At 43.1% G+C, this 24188-nt stretch overlaps 1 protein-coding gene across 6 annotated transcripts in view; it reads left to right on the top strand.

Annotated features, from left to right (window-relative positions):
* The window catches only part of UBE2H (ubiquitin conjugating enzyme E2 H), a 119877-nt gene extending 96338 nt beyond the window's left edge, over positions 1-23539 (top strand). For 5 of the 6 annotated variants that reach the window (XM_004382663.2, XM_023737107.1, XM_023737104.1 and 2 more), the window contains 2 exons: positions 9594-9722; positions 15184-17373. In XM_004382663.2, the coding sequence (XP_004382720.1) occupies positions 9594-9722; positions 15184-15308 (254 nt within the window). In that variant the 3' untranslated portion in view covers positions 15309-17373. Of the gene's footprint in view, positions 1-9593; positions 9723-15183; positions 17374-22971 lie in introns of those variants that run through there. The other variant, XM_023737102.1, reaches the window with a different exon arrangement.
* The last annotated feature ends 649 nt before the right edge of the window (positions 23540-24188 follow it).

Here is a 24188-nt window from a genome sequence, read left to right as displayed (position 1 = left end):
AAAAGGTAAGTAATCTTAGAGAGTAGTGGCCAGCCCAGTGATTGTCACCTTGGGAAGCTAGTGGCCTCCACTGAGGGTCATGTTGAGGGGAGCAGTGAAATATAAGCTTGTTTGGATTGCATGCTTCTATGAAGAATTTTGAACCAGAGCAGGAGAAACTTGCTCTTGATGGGAAATGGCCTGAGCGATTTTTTAAAGGGCGCTTTCTCTGATTACAAAGACAAGAGTTCGGAGCCGGAAGGCTGGTTGGGAGGTGGTTACCCTGATCCAGAGCTAGAATGGTATATTGGGCTTGATGTATTAACAGGCCAGAAGAATTAGAAGAGGAACTAGAGCCATTTCATTATGGCAAGTAAGAGTCTTGGAAGAAAGCCTAATCATGCTCCTTCCAGAGTTTTGGAGTCTAGGAACTAGGGTGTTACAGTCAACATAGGCATTAGGAGAAGGGAGTAAGTTTTCAGGAAGATAATTTTAGGCATGTTGCATTTCATAAGACTGGAAATGTAAAGGATCAGTTAAAAAGAATTATTGTTATTAGCTGCCACTGTGTCTACCCCTGACTCATGGTGACCTCAGGTGCAATGGCATGGCCCTGTGCCGTCTCTCCGATTGGTTGTGGATTGCACTGTTGTGATTTCACAGGGTTTTCGTTGGCTGATTTTTAAGAAGTAGATCACCAGGCCTTTCTTCCTAGTCCATCTTAGTCTGGAAGCTCTGCTGAAACCTGTTCAGTTTCATAGCAACACAGAAGCCTCTACTGACAGACAGGTGGTGGCTGTGCACAAGGCACGTTGTCCCAGAATCGAACCCAGGTCTCTCGCATGGGGAGCAAGTATTCTACCACTGAACCACCACTGCCCTTCTAGATGGTATTAGTGGTCCTTTATGCCCAATTAAAATCAACACGCATTTACTCCCCACAATCTGGTCTCTATAGCAGTGCTCCTGAAGGGGAGACATTTTTAGTTGTCACACTGGGGGAATGCTACTGGCTTATAATGTGTAGAAGCCAGGAGTGCTGCTAAACATCCTATAATGCAAGGGACAGCCTGCACAACAAAGATTTTATACTCCCCAGTATGTCAGCAGTCCTGAGGTTAAGAAGTACTGCCCTCTGGCCTTCCTGCCACTCCTTTTCTTTGCAATCAGCTCTTTAATAAATGACTATTAAATATGACCCATGTGTTCAAATCCTCAAGCCTTTTCTTCATCTGGAGGTATGCTGCGTTTTCTTTAAGACTCATCTTCTGTCCTTACCATCATTGACCTCTTGATAATTATTGGGCTAGATGTCTTTATAAGATGATGAGCTTCCCGGAGTAAGAATGTATGAAGTCAGTTCTTAAAATAGAAATGCCACAGAATTCACTGTTGGGCAAGTGACTGATGTCTTTCCACATAAGTTTTTTGTTTATTTGTTTTAAAAAGAGGAACCCAGGGCACTGATCATTCAGGGGGAGGGAGCAGGACTAGAAAAGATGGTGGGACAGATGTCTTTTGAGGAGGGGGGATGGCTTTGATGGTCCTTTGTCACTGTGTGCCTTGTGGTGGTGCTTCCTGACTTACAGCACGTTGGGTGTTGTCTTAGTCATCTAGTGCTGCCATAACAGAAATACCACAAGTGGATGGTTTTAATGAAGAGAAGTTTATTTCCTCACAGTCAAAGTAGGCTAAAAGTCTAAATTCAGGGTGTCAGCTCCAGGGGAAGGCTTTTTCTCTCTGTCGGCCTTCTCATCAATGTTCCCCTGGACTAGGAGCTTCTCGGCGCAGGGACCCCAGTCCAAAGGATGCGCTCTGCTCCCAGCACTGCTTTCTTGATGGTATGAGGTTCCCCTGTCTCTCTGCTCACCTCTGTCTTTTATATCTCAGGAGATTGCCTCAGGACACAATCCAGTCTTGTAGATCCAGTCCTGCCTTACTAACACAACTGCCACCCATCCTCCCTCATTAACATCATAGAGGCAGGTTTACAACATACAGGAAAATCACACAGTGCCAGGAATCATGGCCTAGCCAAATTGATGCACACATTTTTGGGGGGACATAATTCAAACCATGACAGGTGTTAAATCTGAAAAAAAAAAAAAAAAAAAAAGATTGTGGCAAGTAAAAGTCCCCAAGATGACTGTCTGCTTGCTATTTGTGGCTCCTGGTGGGGCTAACCCCTTGAAGCTTCAGGAGTCCGCAGCGTTTTAATCTGAAGATAGCAGCGAACTTTACAAGAAGTTTCTATTTTAATGTTCAAAGGAAGTAGAGGAAGAAGAAGTAACATATGGTCACCAATTCAAAAAAAGCCAAGAATAAAGCATGAGATACGGGATTCACCCCTTCTTCACAGGTTTTCCTTTAAGCTCTGTGCTATCTTACTGTGAGTCACCTGGAGCGGAGTGGCTTTACCGTAGGAATTGGGGCATATTTCTCCGGTGTGACTCATTTTAATTAACATGTATTCCTTAAGGGAATCAGGTAGCTGAGATTTCAACTCAGCTCTAATATTTGAATCACTGTTTTAGCCTCACCCTTTGGTGCAATGTGAAGTGTATTTTATAGTCATTTTTCATAATGTGTAATTCTTCTTGTAGGAACAGCATTAGTATACTTCTGTTTTTCAGATGAAGAAATTGAGATGCAGAGAGGAAGAGACCTTCCCAAGGTCAAAGAGCAAGTCAGTGACAGACCCAAGATTAGACTTGTGGTCTTTTAGGTTTTGCATCTGTTGATCACCTTCAAGGAGCCAGCTTCCCTTTTGCTGGAGGCAGTTTGGCCTAATGCAGTGTGCTCTGCCGGCTGTCCAGTGTGCTAGGGGATAGCCATCACTACTTACTCTACTCAGACTGCCTGCAGTTTGGTGTACCTCCACCTGAAGGAGGTGATGGTGACAGCAGCGTGCAGAAAACAAAGATGAAAGGGTCAGGGAGGGCCACAGATTTGTGCTGAAGTATAGAAGGTACTAAACCTAGAGCCATTTCAGCAGCTCAGTCGCTGAAACCTGAACATTTTCTTGAGCCAAAAAACCCACAAGCTAATAGTCCCCTTCCAAATTGGTCTCGAGGAACAGGGGGAGCATAGGATAAATGGGTAATGTTTCCTGGCTCTGCATTTACACACACACACACACACACACACACACACACACACACACACACACACACACACGCATATCTCTCACACACACACACAGATGCCGGCCAATCCTAAATCTGAATCCCTGGGGCCTCAGCATGCGTATTTTGAAAAAACTCCACAGGTAACTCTGATGGACAAAGAGAGAACCAGGACCTACACTTGCCCAAGATCCATTGCTCCAGACTGAGTGAGCTAAATGATACTACTTTCAATGAGAAATCAGTATGATTTCAGTGGTTTTTAAAAAATATGGATATAAATCATCCATTTGTGTACCTAAACTGAGGTATGAGTATTGTAATATTGTAAACATTAATACTCCCAGATCAGATGTGGCACACTGAAGAATCAGTCCTAATGGATCACATTTTGGTAACTGCCCATTTACTCTGAGGCAAAAGTAAGACCATGCCGAGAAAGGCCACGCAAAAGCAATCCATTGCACTGCACTCCCTTACAAAAAGTTGAAGGTTAGCGGTCTTAAAGATCTTTGAGCTAACACATTGTTTTGTTATTAGCAATCCATTATAGAAAAAAAGTTCATGACGAGGGAGTTTTTCCAAAGACGATTCTCTGTATTTAATTCTTGGTTTATAGTGTAGGTCTCTTCTGTCAGCACGTTTGTCTTGAGGGAAGATTGTGCTTTGGGGAGGACTCTCAGTGGTACCCACTCTGTTTCCGAAAGCCTTCCTGCTAAAAATGGCCATAGCTGTAGCGTGCTGGCCTTCAAAAACTGCCACCCTTAGCTGACACCGGGCTGTGCACTTTTCCTTTCCTCTCTTCTATTTTACAGGTGGGACTCAGCACATCTGTGAAATGGACCAGGAGTGGGTTTGTACAAGGAGAAAAGAGACACAGGAAGAAAGAACCAGTAATAGAGGGGTCTTTTCCTTGTTTGCAACAAATACCTAGACAGGGCTTGAGGGACTCAGCCTAGTGGGGGAGGGTGTAAAGTCTCTTCCTGGAACACACGAAACACCTAGTTATGAAATATGTCATTTGCACTGTTTCTCCAGCCCTGAAACACTTCTGAACTTTACTTAAAGATAATGAAACCTAGACTTCAATTTTTTAAAGGACGTTGATTTTGTCTATTCAGGTGCTAATCGTTTTGAGCTGTACCTGTAATAATAGCGTGGCAGGAGAAACCCCTAGCTCACTATATTGGGTGTCTGTGAACAGCTGTGTGTCACTTCCTGTGGTTGAGCTACTTGAAAACAAGTGCACATACATCTGTGAAATAGTGGACAGTTCAGCCCCACAAATGCCCAAACATGCTCTGCTTAGAGACCATCCGCTGGCCTTGCTCTTGTGAGAAGGGAAACTTTCAGTGGGGTAGAGGGAACTATCTCTGATCCTTGGTCCTCCCATTGAGGATGTGAGAATCTGATACAGAGATGTGGGCACCATTACCAAGGTTATAACCGTTTTCTCCATTAACAGAGACAACAGACATAGTAGTTAAGCTGAAGTTTGAAACCCATCCCCTTGGGCAAATTGCTTCACCCTTCCATTTGCCTCAGTTTCCTCATATGTAAAATGAGATGGTAATGGGGCTTACCTCCATTGGCTGTAGTGAAAGAAAGAGTGTCTGCAGAGAGGGCTCAAGAGTGCCTGGTTTATAGGTAGGCGCTGTGTGTTAACAGTTAGGTTGCCGTTACTGTTACTACTATTACTGTTAATGTAGCTTTTTTTTTTTTTAAACTTTGTAATTTATTTCTTGTTCTTAAGAATATATACCAGTTCAACAGTTTCTACATGTACATAATGCAGGGACATTGATTACATTCTCTGAATTGTGCAACTGTTCTCACCCTCCTTTTCCGAATTGTTCTCCCCCTTTAACATAAACTCACTGCCCCATATGGTTCCTATCTAATCTTTATAGTTGCTGTTGTCAATTTGTTCCCATATAGTTCTTAAAAGAGCACAGTACTCAAGGCAGACATTCTTTACTAGTCAAGTTAAACTATTTAGTTTTAAGAAGACTTTAGGGGATTTTTTTTTTTTTTTATTGTACTTCGGGTGGAGGCTTACAGAACAAATAGTTTCTCATCAAACAGTAGTACACATATTGTTTTATGACATTGGTTAACAACCCCACAAGTTGTCCCTTTTCTTTCTTGTCCTTTTTTTTTTCTTTTTGGTGAAAATACACATAGCCAAAGATATACCATTTCAAAAATTTCTACATGCACAGTTCAGTGACACTGACTACGCTCTTCCAATTGTTCTGCTATTCTCACTTAAGATGAAGGCTTACAGAACAAAATAGTTTCTCATTTAACAGTTAGTACACATGTTGCCCTATGACAATGGTTAACAATCTCACAACACATCAACAATATCCTTACTCAACCTTGGGTTCCCTATCACCCGCTTCCTTGTCGCCTTCTGGCCCTTGTCACTGGACTACTGTACCTCGTTAGTCTCATTTGGTTTTACAGGGCTGTCCACTCCCAGGCTGAACGGTGAACCTTGAAGATAACTTCACCACTGAGCTAAAAGGGTGTCTGGGGGCCATACTCTCGGGGTTTCTCCAGTCTCCTTCAGGCCAGTAAATCTGGTCTTTTTTTTGTGAGTTAGAATTATGTTCTACATCCTTCTCCAGCTCTGTCCAGAACCCTCTGTTGTGATCCTAGTCAGAGCAGTCAGTGGTGGTAGCTGGGCACCATCTAGCTGTACTGGACTCAGTCCAGTGGAGGCCTTGGTAGCTGTGGACAATTAGTCCTTCGGACTAATCTTTTCCTTGTATCCTGTTCTCTTCATTCTCCCTTGCTCCCGAAGGGATGAGACCGGTGGAGTATTAGATGGCTGCTCACAGGCTTTTAAGACCCCAGACACTACTCACCAAGGTAGAATGTAGAGCATTGTCTTTATAAGCTGTGTCATGCCAATTGAGCTAGATGTTCTTTAGGGGGTATTTTTGATTTAAGGTTTAAAGATTATCTCAGGGTAGTAGTTTCAGGGATTCATTCAGCCTCCATGGCTCCAGAAAGACTGGCTTCCATGAGAATTTGAAATTCTGTTCTGCATTTTCCCCTTTTTGATCAGGATTCTTCTACAGAATCTTGGATCAAAATGTTCAGTAATGATAGCCAGGCACCATCCAGTTCTGTTCTCGTGGCAAAGGAGGCAGCTGTTCTCGGAGGCAATTAGCCACACATTCCATTTCCTCCTCCTGTTTCTCACTGCCTCCTTTTTCTGTTGCTTTAGGTGAATAGAAACCAATTGTTGTAGCTTGGATGGCCACTTACAAGCTTTTAGGACCCCAGGCACTACTCCTTGAACTAGGAGGTAGAACAGAAGCATTAAACACGATTTTAGGCCAGTTAACTGGGATGTCCCATGAAATGATGACCCTAAACCTCCAAACCAAGAAAGCAAAACCTGTGAGGTATTTGGTTGTGCATGAACAGACTCAGCAGCTGCTCTTTTACCAATTCAGCTTTCTACAGGTGTATGACTTAGTGACAGCAATTCATTAATCAGTAACCCTACCCTTAATGCGATTTTTCCATCACTGTAAACCGAAGCTCAGTACTCCATGAACAATAAAGGCCCCTCTTTCCTCCTTCCTTCTGCTCCTGGTAACCATTTTTGCCAGATCCTTGCCTTTCCTTGTCTTTTTATATAAGTGAGGTCATACAATAATGTAACTATTATTAACTCTTCCCTGCTCTGGGATTATGTTTAATTTGTAAAACTTCATGCCCTGTTTTCTCTTCTTAATTTGCTCACCTTTTGGCATTTTCTGCCACTGTCCTAATGAGTGCCCTACCCCCTAAAAAAGATAAAGGAAAAGGAAAAAAAATTACAGATTTTTCCTGCTTTACTAGATATTTCAAACATATTCAAAAGTAGAAAAGATATAAGGAAGTATTTTTAAAGGTGAAAAAAATAAAATGCCATTTAAGGTGTGAAAAGTAGAAACTGCAAGCCTATTGCCATGACATAACTTTTTTCATAATTTTTTTAGAATGTTTTTTAAGTATGCTGTTCTTGTGATACTAATGTAACAAAACGTTTGCCATTTCAGTATTCTTCACATGTACAGTTCAGTGACACTAAATTATTATCATGTTGTTCAACCATCACCTTTATACATTCCCAGATTTTTCCATCGTCCTTAACAGAAGCTCAGTGTCCCACAAGACATGTTGTTGTTGTTATTGTTAGATGCCATTGAGTCACTTCCAACTCATAGCAACCCTGTGTACAGTAGAATGAAATACTGCCTGGTCCTGTGCCAGCCTCAAAGTTGTTGCTGTGTTTGAGCCCATTGTTGGCAACCCCTGTGTCATTCTATCTTGTTGAGGGTCTTTCTCTTTTTCACTGACCCTCCACTTTACCATCATGCTTCTCCGGGGACTGGTCCCTCTTAATAACATGTCCAAAGTACACGAGACGAAGTCTTGCGCCATTTTCGCTTCTAAGGAGCATTGCGGCCGTACTTCTTCCAAGACAGATTTGTTCATTCTTTTGACAGTCCATGGTGTATTCAGTATTCTTCACCAACAACGTAATTCAAATGCCTCCATTCTTCTTTGGTCTTCCTTCAAACACCTCCATTCTTCTTTGGTCTTCTTTAATGAAGACCAGCTTCCTTCCAGCTTTCGCATGCATATGAGGCGACTGAAAACACCATGGCTTGAGTCAGGCACACCTTAGTCCTAAAGGTGACATCTTTGCTTCTTAACACTTTAAAGAGGTCTTTTGCAGCAGATTTACCCAGTGGAATATGTTGTTTGATTTCTTGACTACTGCTTCCATGGGCGTTGATTGTGGATCCAAGTAAAATGAAATCCTTGACAACTTCGATCTTTTCTCCATTTATCATGATGTTACTTTTTGGTCCAGTTGTGAGAATTTTTGTTTTCTTGATGTTGAGGTGTAATCCACATTGAAGGCTGTAGTCTTTGATCTGTCTTCATCAGTAAGTGCTTCAAGTCTTCGCTTTCAGCAAGCAAGATTGTATCATCTGCATATCACAGGTTGTTAATGAGTCTTTTTCTAATCCTGATGCACATTCTTCTTCATATAGTCCAGTTTCTCAGATTATTTGTTCAGCATATAGATCGAATAAGTATGGTGAAAGCATACAACCCTTGACACACACCTTTCCTGATTTTAAACCATACAGTATCCCATTGTTCTGTTCGAATGACTGCCTCTTTGTCTATGTACATGTTCCACATGAGCACAATTAAGTGTTCTGGATTCCCATTCTTCGCAATGTTATCCATAATTTGTTATGATCCACACAGTCGAATAATAGTAAAACACAGGTAAACATCTTTTGTGGTATGCTTTCAACCACGATGCATTTCACATCAGCATTGATATCCCTCATTCCATGTTGTCTTCTGAATCTGGCTTTTTTTTTTTTTTTTTTTTAACTTTTTTAAGTATTCTTATGTATACGTACTGAACATAGTTGTAAATCTAGAGAACATACAACTTTATGGTCTTTCTCCAACCTAGCATTAGAGTATAAGCATTTCTCTCTGTTCTTTAAAGCCAAAACAAATAAAAAATTAGAGTAGTTTTTCATACTATTATACATCAGCATCCCCTCGAGAAGCCGAACGTTTTCTATAAAACATGAAGTGTGTGCAGAGGAACTAGAGTACAGCGAGACACAGAGCACCAGAGTCCCACGGTTCACAGCTGTGGAACAGCAGAGGGAAGTTACAGTGCCTCTGAAGTTCCGGGAAAGTGGGGTTCTCTTACACCCAGGTATTCAGGGCATGCTTCCTTAATAAAACCCGGTGTGGCTGCAGGCTTTTTGTTGGTTTTGCTCTCGTGTGTGGGGATGTCTCCTGGTGTACCAGGCACCTTGTACTGAATCTGGCAAGAAGGCAGTTAATAAATGTTGATTAAAATGCTTATTAATAAATGCAGGATGTTGATACTTAGCTGTGTTATGATTATTTACAGTTTTTAAGTTGTCCAAATAGTCTCTTACCTTCATGATCCAAAATAATTGGGAGAAAAAAAAAAAGTCATATTTGCCTCCATTAGAAGTTACGAGGATTGAATTTTCAAGTCCTGTAAAAGTGTGTTCAGTTCCTGTAAGATCTGGGGCTTGAATACTTTTCACAATGGGAGTTTTGAAAGCTGTAGAAAAGAGCTATGCTAAATTAACTGACTGCCTATTTCTAGGAATGTAGAGTGCTAGCAAATGTTGGGCACACATTTTAATTAAAAAAGGAAGATGGAATTAGATAATGTGAATACCAGGTACATCTTTAGTTCTTCAAATTAAAATTTAAAAATTAGTATTGAAAGGAATACGTAATATAGGTCACATGTAATGAAGCAGACTTTTAATGGGAAAACATTTGTGCATATGTGTTAAAAATTTTCAAAGGTAGGAAGTTTTAACTACTGAATTCAAGTGAAATACAGATTTCAGGTGCACTTGCTTGTTCCATGCATGACGTGTTTCTGTTTGTTTTTTTCAGATCTTACCAATATATTTGAGTCCTTCCTGCCCCAGTTGTTGGCCTATCCTAACCCCATAGACCCTCTCAATGGTGACGCTGCAGCCATGTACCTCCACCGACCAGAAGAATACAAGCAGAAAATTAAAGGTAAGAAGGCGCATAGTACACTTGGAGACAGAAGAACTTAAATCTCTTGGGGTTTGGTCATTAAAAGCCCTTCTGAAGTCCCTAGTCATTTCTTTTCAGACATAAAAAGAGTGTGTAGTCTGGAACAGAGCTCACTAGTCTCTGTAGTTCCAGGGGTCCTGGCTATGGCTCAGAGATGTCCTTAGAAGGCCAGGGGTGCAGGCAAGAAAGCAGGAAAGGAGTGAGAGAACGAGCAAAAGGAAAGATGAGGAAGTGGGGAGGCTCACCTGCTGGGTAGTAATAGTAATAGATGTAATCCTGTCAGTAATCCCTGGGGACACCCAGACAAAAGAGCCTCTGCCTTGCTTTGCTTCCTCTTGTCTTGTAAAATTAGAAAATTGGATTTGAGAGTAAAGCATTAATTGAAAGACATAGTCTCACATTTGTTTACAGATAAGAATTATCTTGGCCTTTCAGGAAAGCAGTTAACTTTTGTCATTATGTAATTGCTGAGTTCATTTAGAGTTTCTTACTATTTCATTTTACCTATTAAAAATGCCCAACTAGCTTCTTTTCTTACTCCCCTAACTGATTGCTTCTCACTATGGGAAGTTCTCATCCACCCATGCTTCTTCTGTACTACAGATAGCTAGTCCTGGTACGATATGGTCTTTCTATTAAAACTCTAAATGTGCTATTAAAACTAGAAATGTGCTAGTGGTGGTAGCACTAGTTTGCTCATCCTTTAGTACCTAGAATCTTATTTTCCCAATCATAAACAATTTACATATTAATAGGACATGAATTTCATTAACATGAAAATAATGTTGAAAAAGAACGTCCCAAATGCCACACCGGTTTACTGGTGTTTCTCATGTCCTTTCTACTTCCATGTACGTTGGGGAACTTTCATAATAAAAAATCCAGATACATAAAGCTCCACCAAAAAGGGAAGAAACTCAAAGTCCATGAAAACTAGACTTCTGCTTCTGAACAAATCCTACCCAGTGTTTAACTTGACTTGCCCATCTGCAAAGCAGCCCACAGCACTGGGGTCCACGGGACGTGTGGGCCCTGTAAGAACATGTGCACAAGATGGCAGTAGGAGTAATTTACCAGAGGTTGAATATATAAATCTTCCTTCTTAACCATCCAGGTATAAGACAAACAGAAGCATCTGGAGCTTTTTGTACTCAAGAGTTTCCCTTCTGTTTATTTTCTCATTCTTTCCAGGTCTCTATATGGTATTGTTTGAAGCTTTTGTTGAGGTAAAGTAGAGATACATCTAGTCTAATTAATTTACTTAGGTTTCAAGTGTTTTGCAAATTAATATCTAATTTATGTAGCATAATATCTACATAACTAAGGAAACACATATTTTAAGAAAAAGTCAGTCGGTTTCAACCAGATAAAATTCTGTTACAAGAATATATTCCTTTTGACATAGGAGTCACTTAACAAATTCCTATGGTTCTCATACGCATTGTGCCTCAGCAGTTCAACACTAGCCTCCGTTTTTATCTCAGAATGGCTGCTGTCTCGTAGGGAGCCCATCACTTTCTGAAATGTGAATGTCGCCTATCATTTTGTCTTTTGAGTAATCTGAGAGAATCATGGCCATCAGACCTGAGCTCACCCTCCTTCCCACCTTGGCTTTATGTTTCTGTTTTTGTTTTCTCTCTTACCCATCTTTTCTTTGTTCCTTTTGGCAGGAAGTAAGAGGTGTCCCCCCTTATTTCCAAGAATCACTCCTCCACCAACCTGTGGTCTTCTTCCCCCCATTACCGCATTCACCTCACTTGACTTTCTGTCTTCCTCCTCCTCTGGTTGTCTCTGTGCCTGTTACCTGCCCCTGTAGGCCCAGGCTAATCATTTCCTTTCTCTTTCGAACCTTGGCTGCTCATCTTAAACTACTGAAGTCTCGTTTGTTTCCCCTCCCCTCCTGAATCTGTCACCTATGTCTTCCAAATCCTTCGGTACCTTCCCAAGGCCCATTTTCCTGGGCCTTTCTGTAGCTTTGGTATCTTACCCCCTGCCTTTCTGCAAACTTTTCTCACTCTGTTTCCTAATTGTGACCATTCCCTTGACACCGCAGCCTTAGACTTCCTCCCCATCCCTCAGAGGCGCATTCATCTCTCACAGCTTTAGCTCGTCCTTCCGGGGAGCTGATTTCCACAAGCCTGTCTCCAGGCTTGCCCCTCCCCCAGCCTGCCTCCTCGATGTTGCCGTTTGCAGGGCCGGTCACCACAGCTCAGGCACACCCGTCCCTGGCTTACCTGAACATCAGTCGGCACGCATGTTTAGCCGGTGCTGGTTTATCTCGCATGTTTAGAATGCCATATCTGGAGGCCTGTAGAACTGGGCACCGTTGGAGCTGTCTAACAATATGTTATTTCCCTGCCCTAAAACCTTCACTGGGTAGCCTCTCAGCTGTAACTCAGGCTCTCTGGTATGGTGTTAAGGTCCATATTTTGCCTTCACACATGTAAGTGTGTCAGAACGTGACAGTCACATTAGATGAGTTTCAGATACTCAAGTCTGTTCCCTTCCTTTCTTAGGAAAAGTTTCTAGCCGACAGAAAACAAAGGATAAAACAACCATGTACCCACCATCCAACCGTAGCAAAGTCCTTACATTTTGCCTTATTTGCTTCAGATTTTTTAAAGTAATAAGTGTAGTTCTGTCTTAACTTGGTGTTTCAACATTCCCACCACTGCCTTCTCCACCTGTGCTTTTGGCAATGCTGCGCCTTTCCCCCAGTGCCTCTCCTGCATGGCAGCTAGCGGAACTCCTCCGAGGGCCAGTGCAGGCTGGGCGGCCTTCCTGCTGTCCCCTAGTGTCTCTTACATAGCCTGTCTTGTACAGGTAGTCCCCGACTTAAGACCGCTTCTGTCGTTACGACTCTGTTGTAAGTCAGTTCTGGCGTAAGTCGAGTACCTTTTTTTTTTTTTTTAATTTTCATTATTGTTGTTGTCAGATGCCATTGAGTCTGTTCCGATTCATAGCGACCCTGTGTACAACAGAACGAAACACTGCCCCGTCCTTAGCCTCCTCACAACCGTTGTTATACTCGAGCCTATTGTTGCAGCCACTGTGTCAGTCCATCTCCTCGAGGGTCTTCCTCTTTTTCACTGACCCTCTGCTCTACCAAGTATGATGTCCTTCTCCAGGGACTTATCCCTCCTGATAACATGTCCAAAGTATATGAGACAAAGTCTTGTCATCCTTACTTCTGAGGAGCATTCTGGCTGTACTTCTTTCAAGACAGATTTATTCATTTTTTTGGCAGTCCATGGTATATTCAGTATTCTTCACCAACACCATAATTCTGAGGTGTCAATTCTTCGGTCTTCCTCATTTGTTGTCCAGCTTTCACATGCTGTGAGTCGATTGAAAACACGATGGCCTGGGTCGGGCGTACCTTAGTCTTCAAGATGACGTCTTTGCTTCTTAACACTTTAAGAGGTCTTTTACAGCAGATTTGCCCAGTGCACTGCATTGTTTGATTTCTTGACTGCTGCTTCCATGGGCGTTGATTGTGGATCCAAGTAAAATGAAATCCTTGACAACTTCAATCTTTTCTCCGTTTATCATGATGATTATTATTGTCCTTTATTATCAATATCTTTATAAATCATAACATTGAACATCTGCGAGTAAACATCTGAAAATGATGGCATGAGCAAATTACATGCTGCAATGTTGTATGTAGTATATATCACTAATGATAAGATGGACCCAAAAAAAACCCAGATGGTCGTAAGTGCGGTTTGTCGTAACTCTACTCATTGTAAGTCGGGGCCTACTGTATCTTCATTGGTGCTTTTCCTCTTCATTTTTCAATCTCCTGAAAGGCCTTGTCCTAGTAAGCACTTTTTATATGTTTGTCTCCTTGAATATAATAAGTAAAGGCTAATGTATCAAGTGACAGTGTCAAAGAACAGCAGTTTCTCCAAAGAAGAAACAAAACAACCAACCCGCTAAATGGTAAAAATAAAATTTCTATGGCTTTAATAAACATTTCACTCACTCTACAAGGGAAATTAAGGTTCAGTTCCTACCTGTTTAAGGGCTTGTTTAATCTGATTATCTCAGAGTCAAATTTTGTTATAGTGAATTTGAAATAACTCTAAGTCAGAGTCAGTGGGCTCAAGCATAACGATTGTGAGGATGGTGCAGGACCGGGCAGTGTTTTGTTCTGTTGTACGTAGGGTCGCTGTGAATTGGAACCGACTCGACAGCACCTAACAACAAGTCAAGAGTCTACCATTTTTTCCTGTGAAGGGGCTGGCTTTGGCCACATAATGGTCTCTGTCTCTTCTTCCTCCTCTTCCTCCCCCACCTTTAAAAATGTAAAAACCATTCTTAGCTAGACCCCTGTTCTAAATGACTCAGATTTGGCAGGCCCATTCAGCCATTTCCCTTATCTTCCTTTTGCAGCCAGTCCTTGCAGCTCCATGGGAGAAAAAACAAAGCAGAGGACGTGAGGATATTTTTTCTCACACTTGCATTCTGAATAGGCTTCTAACAGTCTTATCTCTTCATGCTGTGTATAGGCTATTGATTTGGAAGCAGTATTCACTTAGAATTTTTAGGAACAAGTTTAGTGGTTTATTAAGCAGCTCTGAGCATTTTTTGCAGCCTGCAGATTCTGCCTAGGCTCTGGCAGCATAAACCCTCAGGTAAATAATTGGTCAAGCCACTTAGACTTCTGGTGTCTCCGTAGAGCAGCTCGTTCCTGAGCAGACTGAGAGACTGTTTCCACCAGCTGCTGCTTCAAACCCTGACAGGCGGGATCTGTTTAGACTAAACTCTATTTTTAAAATAATAGACTTGGGCTGACTGTAATTACATAACTGCAAATCTAAAAAGGATGAGAAATTTCCCTATAAATTACTACAGAGAAATTTCCTTATAAATTACTACAGAGTCATACATAGCTCTGTTCTATCTGGGAAGTGCGTGGTTTTATTAACATAGCCAGTAGAAAGTGTGGGGTTTACATGTCCCTAGTTCATTGAGTTTGGAGGTGTGCAGCCATATTGGGAAGTCACTAAGGAAAGCCTTGGACGTGGGTCCTGGATGGACACTGGGTCGGGGGCATTCTCACGTTCTGGCCCTCTGCCAGCTTTCCTGGGCCTTGCAGCCAAGACCCCTGGGATGGGGGCTTCGCTGCCCTGTGCACAGTTGCCTGCCCTGTCCACCTCAGGAGGTGATGGCCCGCGGGAGTTCTGGGGTGGTGATCAGTGTATTGCAGCCCCTGCCGTACACATCAAGTGTTCTGCTCTGCCCCTCTCAGTGATCCCCTTGGGCCCACACGCACAAACTCGGTTCCAAAGCTGTGTCCTTGTGGGGTCACCTTTACCTTGGTGCTCTCCCGGCACTTCAGGTAAGGCTGGGCCTGCCGGCATTTGGGTGGCCCCAGCACACGCCAGCCTCTCACTGTGCCCTTGTGTTTTCTTGGTCCCCTCGCCCCGCGCAGAGTATATTCAGAAATACGCAACGGAGGAGGCGCTGAAAGAGCAGGAGGAGGGCACCGGTGACAGCTCGTCGGAGAGTTCCATGTCTGACTTCTCAGAAGACGAGGCCCAGGATATGGAGTTGTAGTAGAAAATGCGCCTGCTTTTCAGAAAGACTATTATTTCCTAACCGTGAGAAGCAGACTATAATATTCATATTTAAACAAAGCAATTTTTTTTATTACTAAACAAGGTTTTTATGGATAATAGCATTGATATATATATATTATATATCACCCTTTAGATCGTGATTTATTGGTCATTTCTCAACCTGAGGTGCATAGCATATTCCCACATTCCATTTTGGTAGCAATATGCAGCCCGAATGCATGCATTCATAAGTCCATGGCCAAGGCTGCCTGTGCGCTCCTGAACCGTCAAAAGAAATAGCCGCTCTGATAGGTAGATGTGAGTAACCATCTTCTCTTATTGATGGTTCCAAAGAAACAAACCAAACCAACCAGCTCTTGGACGTGAAGATAGAATAGTGCTTTTTCCAAATGGAAAGGAACAGACTGGGGAGGGAAAAGGCCTTCGTGGAGCAGTGAGAGCCTGCCCGCAAGAGCCAGAGCCGCTCCTTCCTGTTAATCCTAGGTGGCCCCGTTTCTGTGGAGTAACAGTATACAACAGGGAGCTAATCGGAGTATTGAAACTTAAAACCATTTTTTTGACTCGGATTTTAAGTACATTTTTATATGTAGATTTCCTGCCCTTCAAGCTACCGGGCCCTGCAGCCACAGTGTTTTGCTTTGGAGAACCTTTTGAAAGTGTTTTCTGAACCTGATCCTTTTTCTTGGGGGTAGAGCTTATAATCCAGACCTTTTTTGAGAGGCCAGGACAGGAGGAGAAAAGTGACCAGGAAGATGCTTCCATTGACCTGAAACACAAGTCACAGCCTAATCCTACTGTTGGCCGGTGTGAGACTGCCATCTTGGAATAAGAGCTTTAAATGTAAGGGTTTTGGGGGGTGTGTGTGAACTGTGCTTAGGTTGCAAATGTAAAACAAGACAGGCTCCTCCTCGCACCCGCTGCTCGGTGGGCCACCAGGCCGGGAAGAAGACCTCTGTGGCTGTGGACCCTGGGTGCTCCCGTGCGTCTTTGTTTCTGTTTCCCTTCTGCCATTCGCCTGGCAGCAGCCTGGTCACTGTCTGCTTGTGGGAGTGGGAAATGGGTATTTTGACCCAAAACACATTTTAAATTGAAAATGAATAATAATTGGAACAAATAAAGGTTCTTAGACCCAAAGTGACTCTATGTGGGAAAAACAAACACAGCTTTATTCAGAGTATGACTGATAGGAAAGGGGGACTCAGAAATGTGATGTCATAGAACAGGTTTTGAAGGAAGGAAATTTTTTTTCTCCTGTGTATATGTCAAGAGGAAAATCAGACCGTTGAAAATGCCCACTAATCAAATGTGTACTCAGCTAACCATATGTCCAGGTTGCCGGCAGAGTCTCCTTCAAATCTGAGGGTCGCCTGCTGAATTTGAGGAGAACTCGGAGACGTATTCTTTTTTGCCACAACAGACAGGACAGAATTAGCCAATCCTAAAACCTCCTAAAGACAATTTTTGAATGTCCTGCTGGGATACTTTTTCTTTTTGGTGTGTGTTTTTAGTTTAGAAGTGCTATATTCCACAAGGTTTGAGTCAGTGAGGTTGGAGGATAACCCTATCTTTTTTTTTTTTTTTTTAATTCATAAAGCACAATCAGTCTTTTCTTTGAAAATCTATATAAAGTACAACTTGCTTTTAGCATGATTATTTTCCTAAATAAAAAGACAAATAATTTACTTATTTTATGTTAATTACGGGCATGAAGCAAAAGGTTTTCTTTAAAAAAAAAATAAAAGTGCAGTTATATAGGGCTGTGGTTAGTTCACGTACTGAGTTATCTATCTAGCATTTGTGGCTTGTTGGAAGGGTAGTATTAACTATTTAACATGTAATGGTGTACTTTAACTCTTATCTAGCACGTTGTCTTCTCATTACTTTGGGGGAGGGAGGGTCTCTGCTGGCACTGTCTAACCTGCTTACCTGCTGAATTAGCAGTTCGCTTGTGCTATAACCTTTATTGTAGGTGCTATTTAGGGTAGGCTTAAAGTACTGGGTGGTGATTTCAGTTCAAACAATAAAAAATTGTATTTTTTCAATATTGCATAAGCAATAGTGTTCTAATTACCTTTCAAAAAATAATGTCCCGGTAATAACTGCTTTTAATCTTGTCAAAAGCTAGTTGACGGATCTAGACCCAAGTGTAGGGCAGGCATGTGAGCGTGAGCAGTGACACGGCTCTGCTCCACGACCAGATCCCTAAGGAAACACAGCCTGCCTGCGTGGAGCTCCAGCACCAGACATCTGATGGTGCAGAATTCCCAAAAGGAAGACGTGTGGGAGAGTTCGCAGGGGTTAAGCACATCTGAGAGAGAGAGAGTGTGTATGTGTGTGTGTCCCTGTGGCTGTCCAGTTTCTCCTTAACATTGGAAGCTCCTGCAGTTGCTACCCAGATCACGTTATACCCCTTCATTCTGTGCAGACTTATCCTTCCTGGGCACTAACCTTGGTCCCATGCATGTTTTTGGCTGTGTGGGGCTTTTTCTCTCCATTGGGAACTTGACTTCGATAGGTGGACAGCATCCTACTTAGGCTAACCCTGACCCTTCCCTGCACCTGGGAGAGGTGGGAGTCAGAGACCATGCTTATAGTACAGAGGCAGCTGGAGGAAGGCCTGGCTTGTGAATCTGAGGACTGTCACCCAGCAATAGATGGTGGTGTCTGCCTCGGGCAGGGTGTGTTTCCAGGATTATTGGACCTTCCTAACACTCAGAAAAAGCATCTAGAGCCCTTTGGAAAAGCTGTACCTTCTCGGTTATAGAGGTTGTGGTCTGTCAGAGCTGCATCTAGCCGTTTCCAAGCCCTTTTCAGTACCCATAGTTTTTGAAGTCCTACCTTGTGGTTGACCAGCACAAGCCATTCTTTGCCCCTGTTTCAAATAACTGAGCTCAAACTCTCGCCAAACATCAACAAGCAAGATGGCCCCAGCAGAGCAGCATTTAATGGGCTCTCGGCTCACCCTGGGAGCCCCAGCACTGGGCCGTGTGGGTCGCCTTTAATGGTAGCCAACCTAGAAGCTGGCATCTTAGCTCTTTGGTACTGTGCAGTCTCAAGGAGCCTTTTATACTAGCAAGATGATTATCACAATTGCCATATCTTTCCCCGGTACCTTCTTCCGCTTCAAAAGCTGTTCTAGTTGCCAACTGGCTGATTTAAGCTCCCAAGGAGTGTCTCCTCTCAAAGGAATTTTCCCTCAAAAGACTCCCTGAAGCCCTAGTTGGCCTTAGACTGACACTTGCTTTTTATTAAGTCCTATGGTGGGGAGGTGGGCTGAGAATCATGGAAGATCTTCCACCAGCCTCCATGAGTGGCTTCCAGACACCACATTTCTGGGAACTAGTGTTTGATTTTAAAGGGTGTATGACTCTTCTGTGTCTTAGGGACTCAATTAGAAAAGTGAAGAACATTCACAAAATTTAGCAAGAATCTTCATCAACTTTCACAGCCTTGTTGACTGAAATCAAATCATTTCTGATTGCGTGCGAAGAAATGCATTTCTTAAGTCTTCTGAGTCTTCATATTTTCTCTGGCCACTGAACACCTTGGCAACTCCATCAGGGCCTGGATGGGTGGACGCCCCTGGGGGAAGGGCGAGCTAACAGCCCTCAGGTGTGCAGGCTCTCCACACACCTGAAGAGGGCCCAGGCTGACTCTTCAGCATATGCTGTTGGCTTGGGAAGAAATGGCCGTGATTAACTGATTGTGTTTGGTACATTGCGCGATACTTGAAGAGATAAAAGGGATTTATAAGTCCTTCATTGAAACCTAAGCTTTTTATCGCTTTTTTTCCTCACCCTTTCTCCTCCCTTCCACCTTTTTCCTTGCATTGTGATGATCTATCTAGTGGGCACTTCTGTCAACAGGACAAATGCCTCCTCTGGCTATAACCTCTTAATAGTTGTGTATAATGAAAACTGTAAACTTTTTTTTAAATAAAATGTATATATACCTTGGCAAGTGGCTGGACCTTGATCAATAAGATGATAATAGCCCCATAATTAAGCTCGTTTTTTAAAAAGATGCCCCCCGCCCCCTGCCCGCCCCCGTTCATGTGGCTTCTCTGAGCAGCAAACCTTGGCTCTTTTGACCAAAAGCTCTTACTTAGAAGGCAGATGATTGGATAGTTGGGGAAAGGACTGTCTCCCTTAGGCAGTATTACCTAAGAAGCCCTTCCCCCAGAGTCCTGGCCTCACCTGGAACTTCAGGTGACTGCTGGCTATTAACACAGGGCTGTAAGGCTTCTCCACTGGAGTCTTGACAAGCCCTAGGCCTGAAGTCCCCCTTGGCCCCCAGGTGGATCAGCCAGCGTGGCTTCCCTGTTGTTGATTTTTCTTTCCAGCTCAAACCTTCGAGACCCTGTCAATACCGTCAGCTAAGACCCACTTGGCCTGGAGTTCAGTTAGCCAAGTGCCGTCATCACCGGCAAGGGGCGTGCAGGTGTTGCACATCGGAAGCTGATCGCCGGGTTGGACCAGCTTTATGCAACGGCATTTCAGTTCCTTCTAAAACGTTTGCCCTAATGGCCACCAGATGGCGATGTTGACTAGTTAGTTTCTAATAGAAAATCGATCTGCATATTTGTGCTTGATTTTTAGAAGGCTTTTAAGACAGAAGGAATAGTTTTCCTTTGGACAAATATTCTCACTTCCCCAGCTCTTCACTGTTTTTTTCTTGCTCATTTTCCCCCAAACTCCTTTTTTTTTTTTCTTCACTGATGCATTCTCCAGTAGACCCAGCTTTATAAGGCCACCTGGGAATGAGGTACTAATGTCTGCCCCCCACCTCCACCCCGCAGCAAGGAGACCTTCAAGTTACCAGTGACTGATTCCAGTGCTTAGACACAAAACGTTCAACAGGTTTTCTGCAAATGGTCTTCAGTAACCCCTCAGCCAAGGGTGTAGTGGAACAAAGGACTGTACATCAGGGCTGTGAGTTCGCATCCCATACCTTCCCCTGATGAGCTGTGCAACCTGGAGTCTATTGCAGAGTTATCTGTAACATGAGGTCCCTAAACTAGTAGGTTCTGACTCTTGACACTTGGTTGACTCAGAACTCAGGCTCTGAGACAACACTATCACAGGATGTGGGATCCTGTGAGAAGATCCATATTAACCCATGACACACAAGGTGTCAGGATCAGAGGTTTCGAATTTTTAAACCCAAATAACTTGGGGAGTTTAGAGGACCCATTTTGCAGCTGAAAGGGAAATAAAGATACTGGTCACATGGACAGAGCCGTTGTCTGACCTCATGCAGGGCAGCCACCTTAAAAGCTGCCCCACGCGGAGTCTCAGGCTTGTGTCTCCCTCACCCCACCAGTAATCTCACCCAGCGTCACCCTCACCTGTTCAGTCTCCGTCTCGGCTGCTTTCTGAGTGGCAGGTGGGTCTCCCCAGCCTCCCTGAACATTGTCCCTTTTCCCGTAAGGGGGACCCAGTGTTTCAGAGGCATATTGTCCTGGGAAAGAGAGTAAGTATTGTGCCTAGAGCCCCAGGACTTTCCCTTGCCTTAAATTCTCTTGCATGTCTGAGGGCCAGGAATGTTGGCCTGCTCTCTGCCTCAGGGAATGAATGAGTTCCTGTGACACAGGGCCCTGGTGTTCCCTGCTTGCCACCTAAAACCAGGCCAAAGAGGACATTTATGACTCCCATATCCCCAGGACCTGCAGAGGCCCTGGAGCCACTGGAGGGGACAGATTGGGCAACTCAGGAGCCCAGGACGGTCCACCTTACTCCAAACACTGCTCCCCAGTGCCTCACGCTGCAGGGACTGTGCAAACGGAGCTTCTTGGAACTGAAGAGTTAGCCTGACCCAGGATTTAATGGTAGAGGTGAAGAGATAGGAGCATTTCTTCTCTGACTGTGTGTGTGTGTGCGCGTACATGTGTGTGCAGTGAAGATGTTTATTTTCAAAAAAGGGCTGCAAACTTCTTTGGGCTTGGGGTTCCTCAGAGCTCTTTGGGGTTCAAGACTTTACTTCTAGGACCTGGTGTCAAGCGGTGGGGGTGGCAGGAACAGACATGGACTCACTAAAGGGAAAAAAATCTACCCTTCTGGCTGCCCCATCATTGAGAATTAACCTCGAGAGGGGTCACCAGACAGGAGGTTTCTCTCATCCTCCCTCCCTGGAGTCCCTACACCTAAGGCAGCCAGCGCGAGTGCAAACAGCTCCCTTTGAGAAGCCCCACCCCCACCTTCCAGGCAGCCTCCGTGGTTCTCTTTTCGTCAGTTCTATAAGCAGTGAATCAAGTGCCTGTTCCAGTCCACCGATGCGCATGTAGAGGTGTGAAACCAAGCTTTCAAAAGATGCATTTCTACAGATTGCAAAAGAATTATGTGCAGTAAATCCACCTTCCAGAAGCATGTGGAAGTCTTGCATAATGCCTCCTCCAGAGATCACCATCATGGACTGGCCGAAGAGGGCTTCTCTCTTGACCAAATGCTTCCACTTGTGATCCTTACTGGCCCTGTTAGCCCTCCGTGAATAGACCAGGCCTTGGTCCCTTTTTACATTAACTCCCTGAGAGGCACCAAGTGACTTGGTCACACAGCTAGTGAGTGGCACAGGCAATGTTGGAACCTGGGTCTTTTCACCATAGATGAGTGTTCTTTCCATGAGCTCATGCTGTGTCAAGCCCTGTGCCCATCAATACACACCAGGGCTGTGGGTACATGTGTCTGTGTGAGCCTTCTCGTGCCATCTAGGGCCCCTACAAGATGCCTCCCATTTGTCCCTGTCAATGTGGCTGCCTTTTGGAGGGTCAAGGGCTTTTCCCACCACATCCCCATCTCCACCAATATCGGTGTCCCCAATCTCTGGAGTCTGCAATGAAGTCAGAGTAAAACTCAGATATAAACCTAGAACTAAGCCTATCCCCTGAGATCACCTTTTAGCAAAATAGCAGAGTAGCACACAAAATAAAGGATATTATCTATAAGATTGGTGCCCTACTTAAAAAGCAGTAGGAGACCAGAAGGTCAACAATTACTCAAAAGCAAAGATGAGAAGATAAGGGGGCAGGGAAACTAGAGTACTGGAAAGGGAACAAATAGAACACAAAGACAATGTTGACACATTGTGATGAAGGTAACTAATGTCACTGAACAATCTGTGTGAAAACTCTCAGGAACCTAATTTGCTGTGTAAACTTTTGCCAAAAACTCAATAAAATATTATTTAAAAAAAAAAACTCAGATGTACCCCAAGCCCTCTCCCTAGAGCAGAAATGTAGAATGCAACCCACATAGGTAACTTAAAACTTTCCAAGAGCCACATTACAAAAGTGAAAGCAAAAACAGGTAAAATTAATATGTTTTATTTAACTCAGTATATCCAAAATACTATTTCAGCATGTAATCCATAGAAAAAATTAATGAGGTTCTTGCTTCTTATTTTTGTATGAAGTCTTTGAAATCCAGTGTATATTTTACATGTACAGCACATCTCAATCTGGATGCTAAACTTTCAACATTTAAAGTGACATGTAGTCCTACCAAAACAAACTTGTTTAACAGAAAAAAAAATTACCCTGCTTGTTTTTAAATTTTACAATTTAAATAGAATTAAACTTTTTTCTTTTAGAATTAAATTTTTAACAAAAAATAAAATATTTGGTTCCTCATTTGAAACCTTTCAAGCACTCAAGAGCTACCTGTTTGAACAGCACTGCCCTAGAAGCAGGACTTTTTGAGAAGAAAGCAAATTACAAGAGCTACTTTTGTGGGAGGTTTGGAGAAAAACCCTGGACCTCACACTCCGCAGAGAATGTTCTGGAGTCTACTATCCACACACTTCCCCTGTCAGGACTGTGCCCGTGTACAGTCCTGAGCTAGAGAAGAGGGTTTGGAAGAAGGGAGGTGCTTCCAGTTCTGTCCGAGAGTGCGGACCCTGCAGGCCAAGGACCAGGGGTCCTTACCCACCTGTCTCTATCCCTGCCTGAGCCTGGTGGGAACTGGGGACCAAGACAGTGGTGTCACTAAGGGGTACAGCGGGTGTTGAACCCTACCAGGTGAAACTGTCAGAGGGGGTGACAACGATTGTCTATAAAATTTCTGTGCAGTGTTTGAGCAGAAATTTATTATTTTTTATAAAAATATCCCTGTAGTTATAACAATAAAAAATATTTTTCATAAACTCAGCTTACTTGTATTAATATACCTACAAGAATAAAACTGGGAATAAATCTAGGAAAATTGGAAATAGTTAAAAAGGAAATGGAACACATAAACATTGATATCCTAGGCATTAGTGAGCTGAAATGGACTGGTATTGGCCATTTTGAATCGTACAGTCATATGATCTACTATGCCGGGAATGACAACTTGAAGAGGAATGGCGTTTCATTCATTGTCAAAAAGAACATTTCAAGATCTATCCTGAAGTACAACGCTGTCAGTGATAGGATAATACCCATAGGCCTACAAGGAAGACCAGTTAATACGACTATTATTCAAATTTATGCACCAACCACTATGGCCAAAGCTGAAGAAATTGAAGATTTTTACCAGCTTCTGCAGTCTGAAATTGATTGAACATGCAATCAGGATGCATTGATAATTACTAGTGATTGGAATGCAAAAGTCAGAAACAAAGAAGGATCGGTAGCTGGAAAATATGGAGGTGATAGAAATGATGCCAGAGATCGCATGATAGAATTTTGCAAGACCAATGACTTCTTCACTGCAAATACCTTTTTTCACCAACATAAACAGCGACTATATACATGGACCTCGCCAGATGGAATACACAGGAATCAAATCGACTACATCTGTGGAAAGAGACAATGGAAAAGTTCAATATCATCAGTCAGAACAAGGCAGGGGCCAACTGCAGAACAGACCATCAATTGCTCATA

This window comes from Trichechus manatus, unplaced genomic scaffold, assembly GCF_000243295.1.
Source record: "Trichechus manatus latirostris isolate Lorelei unplaced genomic scaffold, TriManLat1.0 scaffold00097, whole genome shotgun sequence".
NCBI lineage: Eukaryota > Metazoa > Chordata > Mammalia > Sirenia > Trichechidae > Trichechus > Trichechus manatus.
Note: the sequence above shows the minus strand (reverse complement) of the source record. Positions and strands in the feature narration are given on the sequence as shown.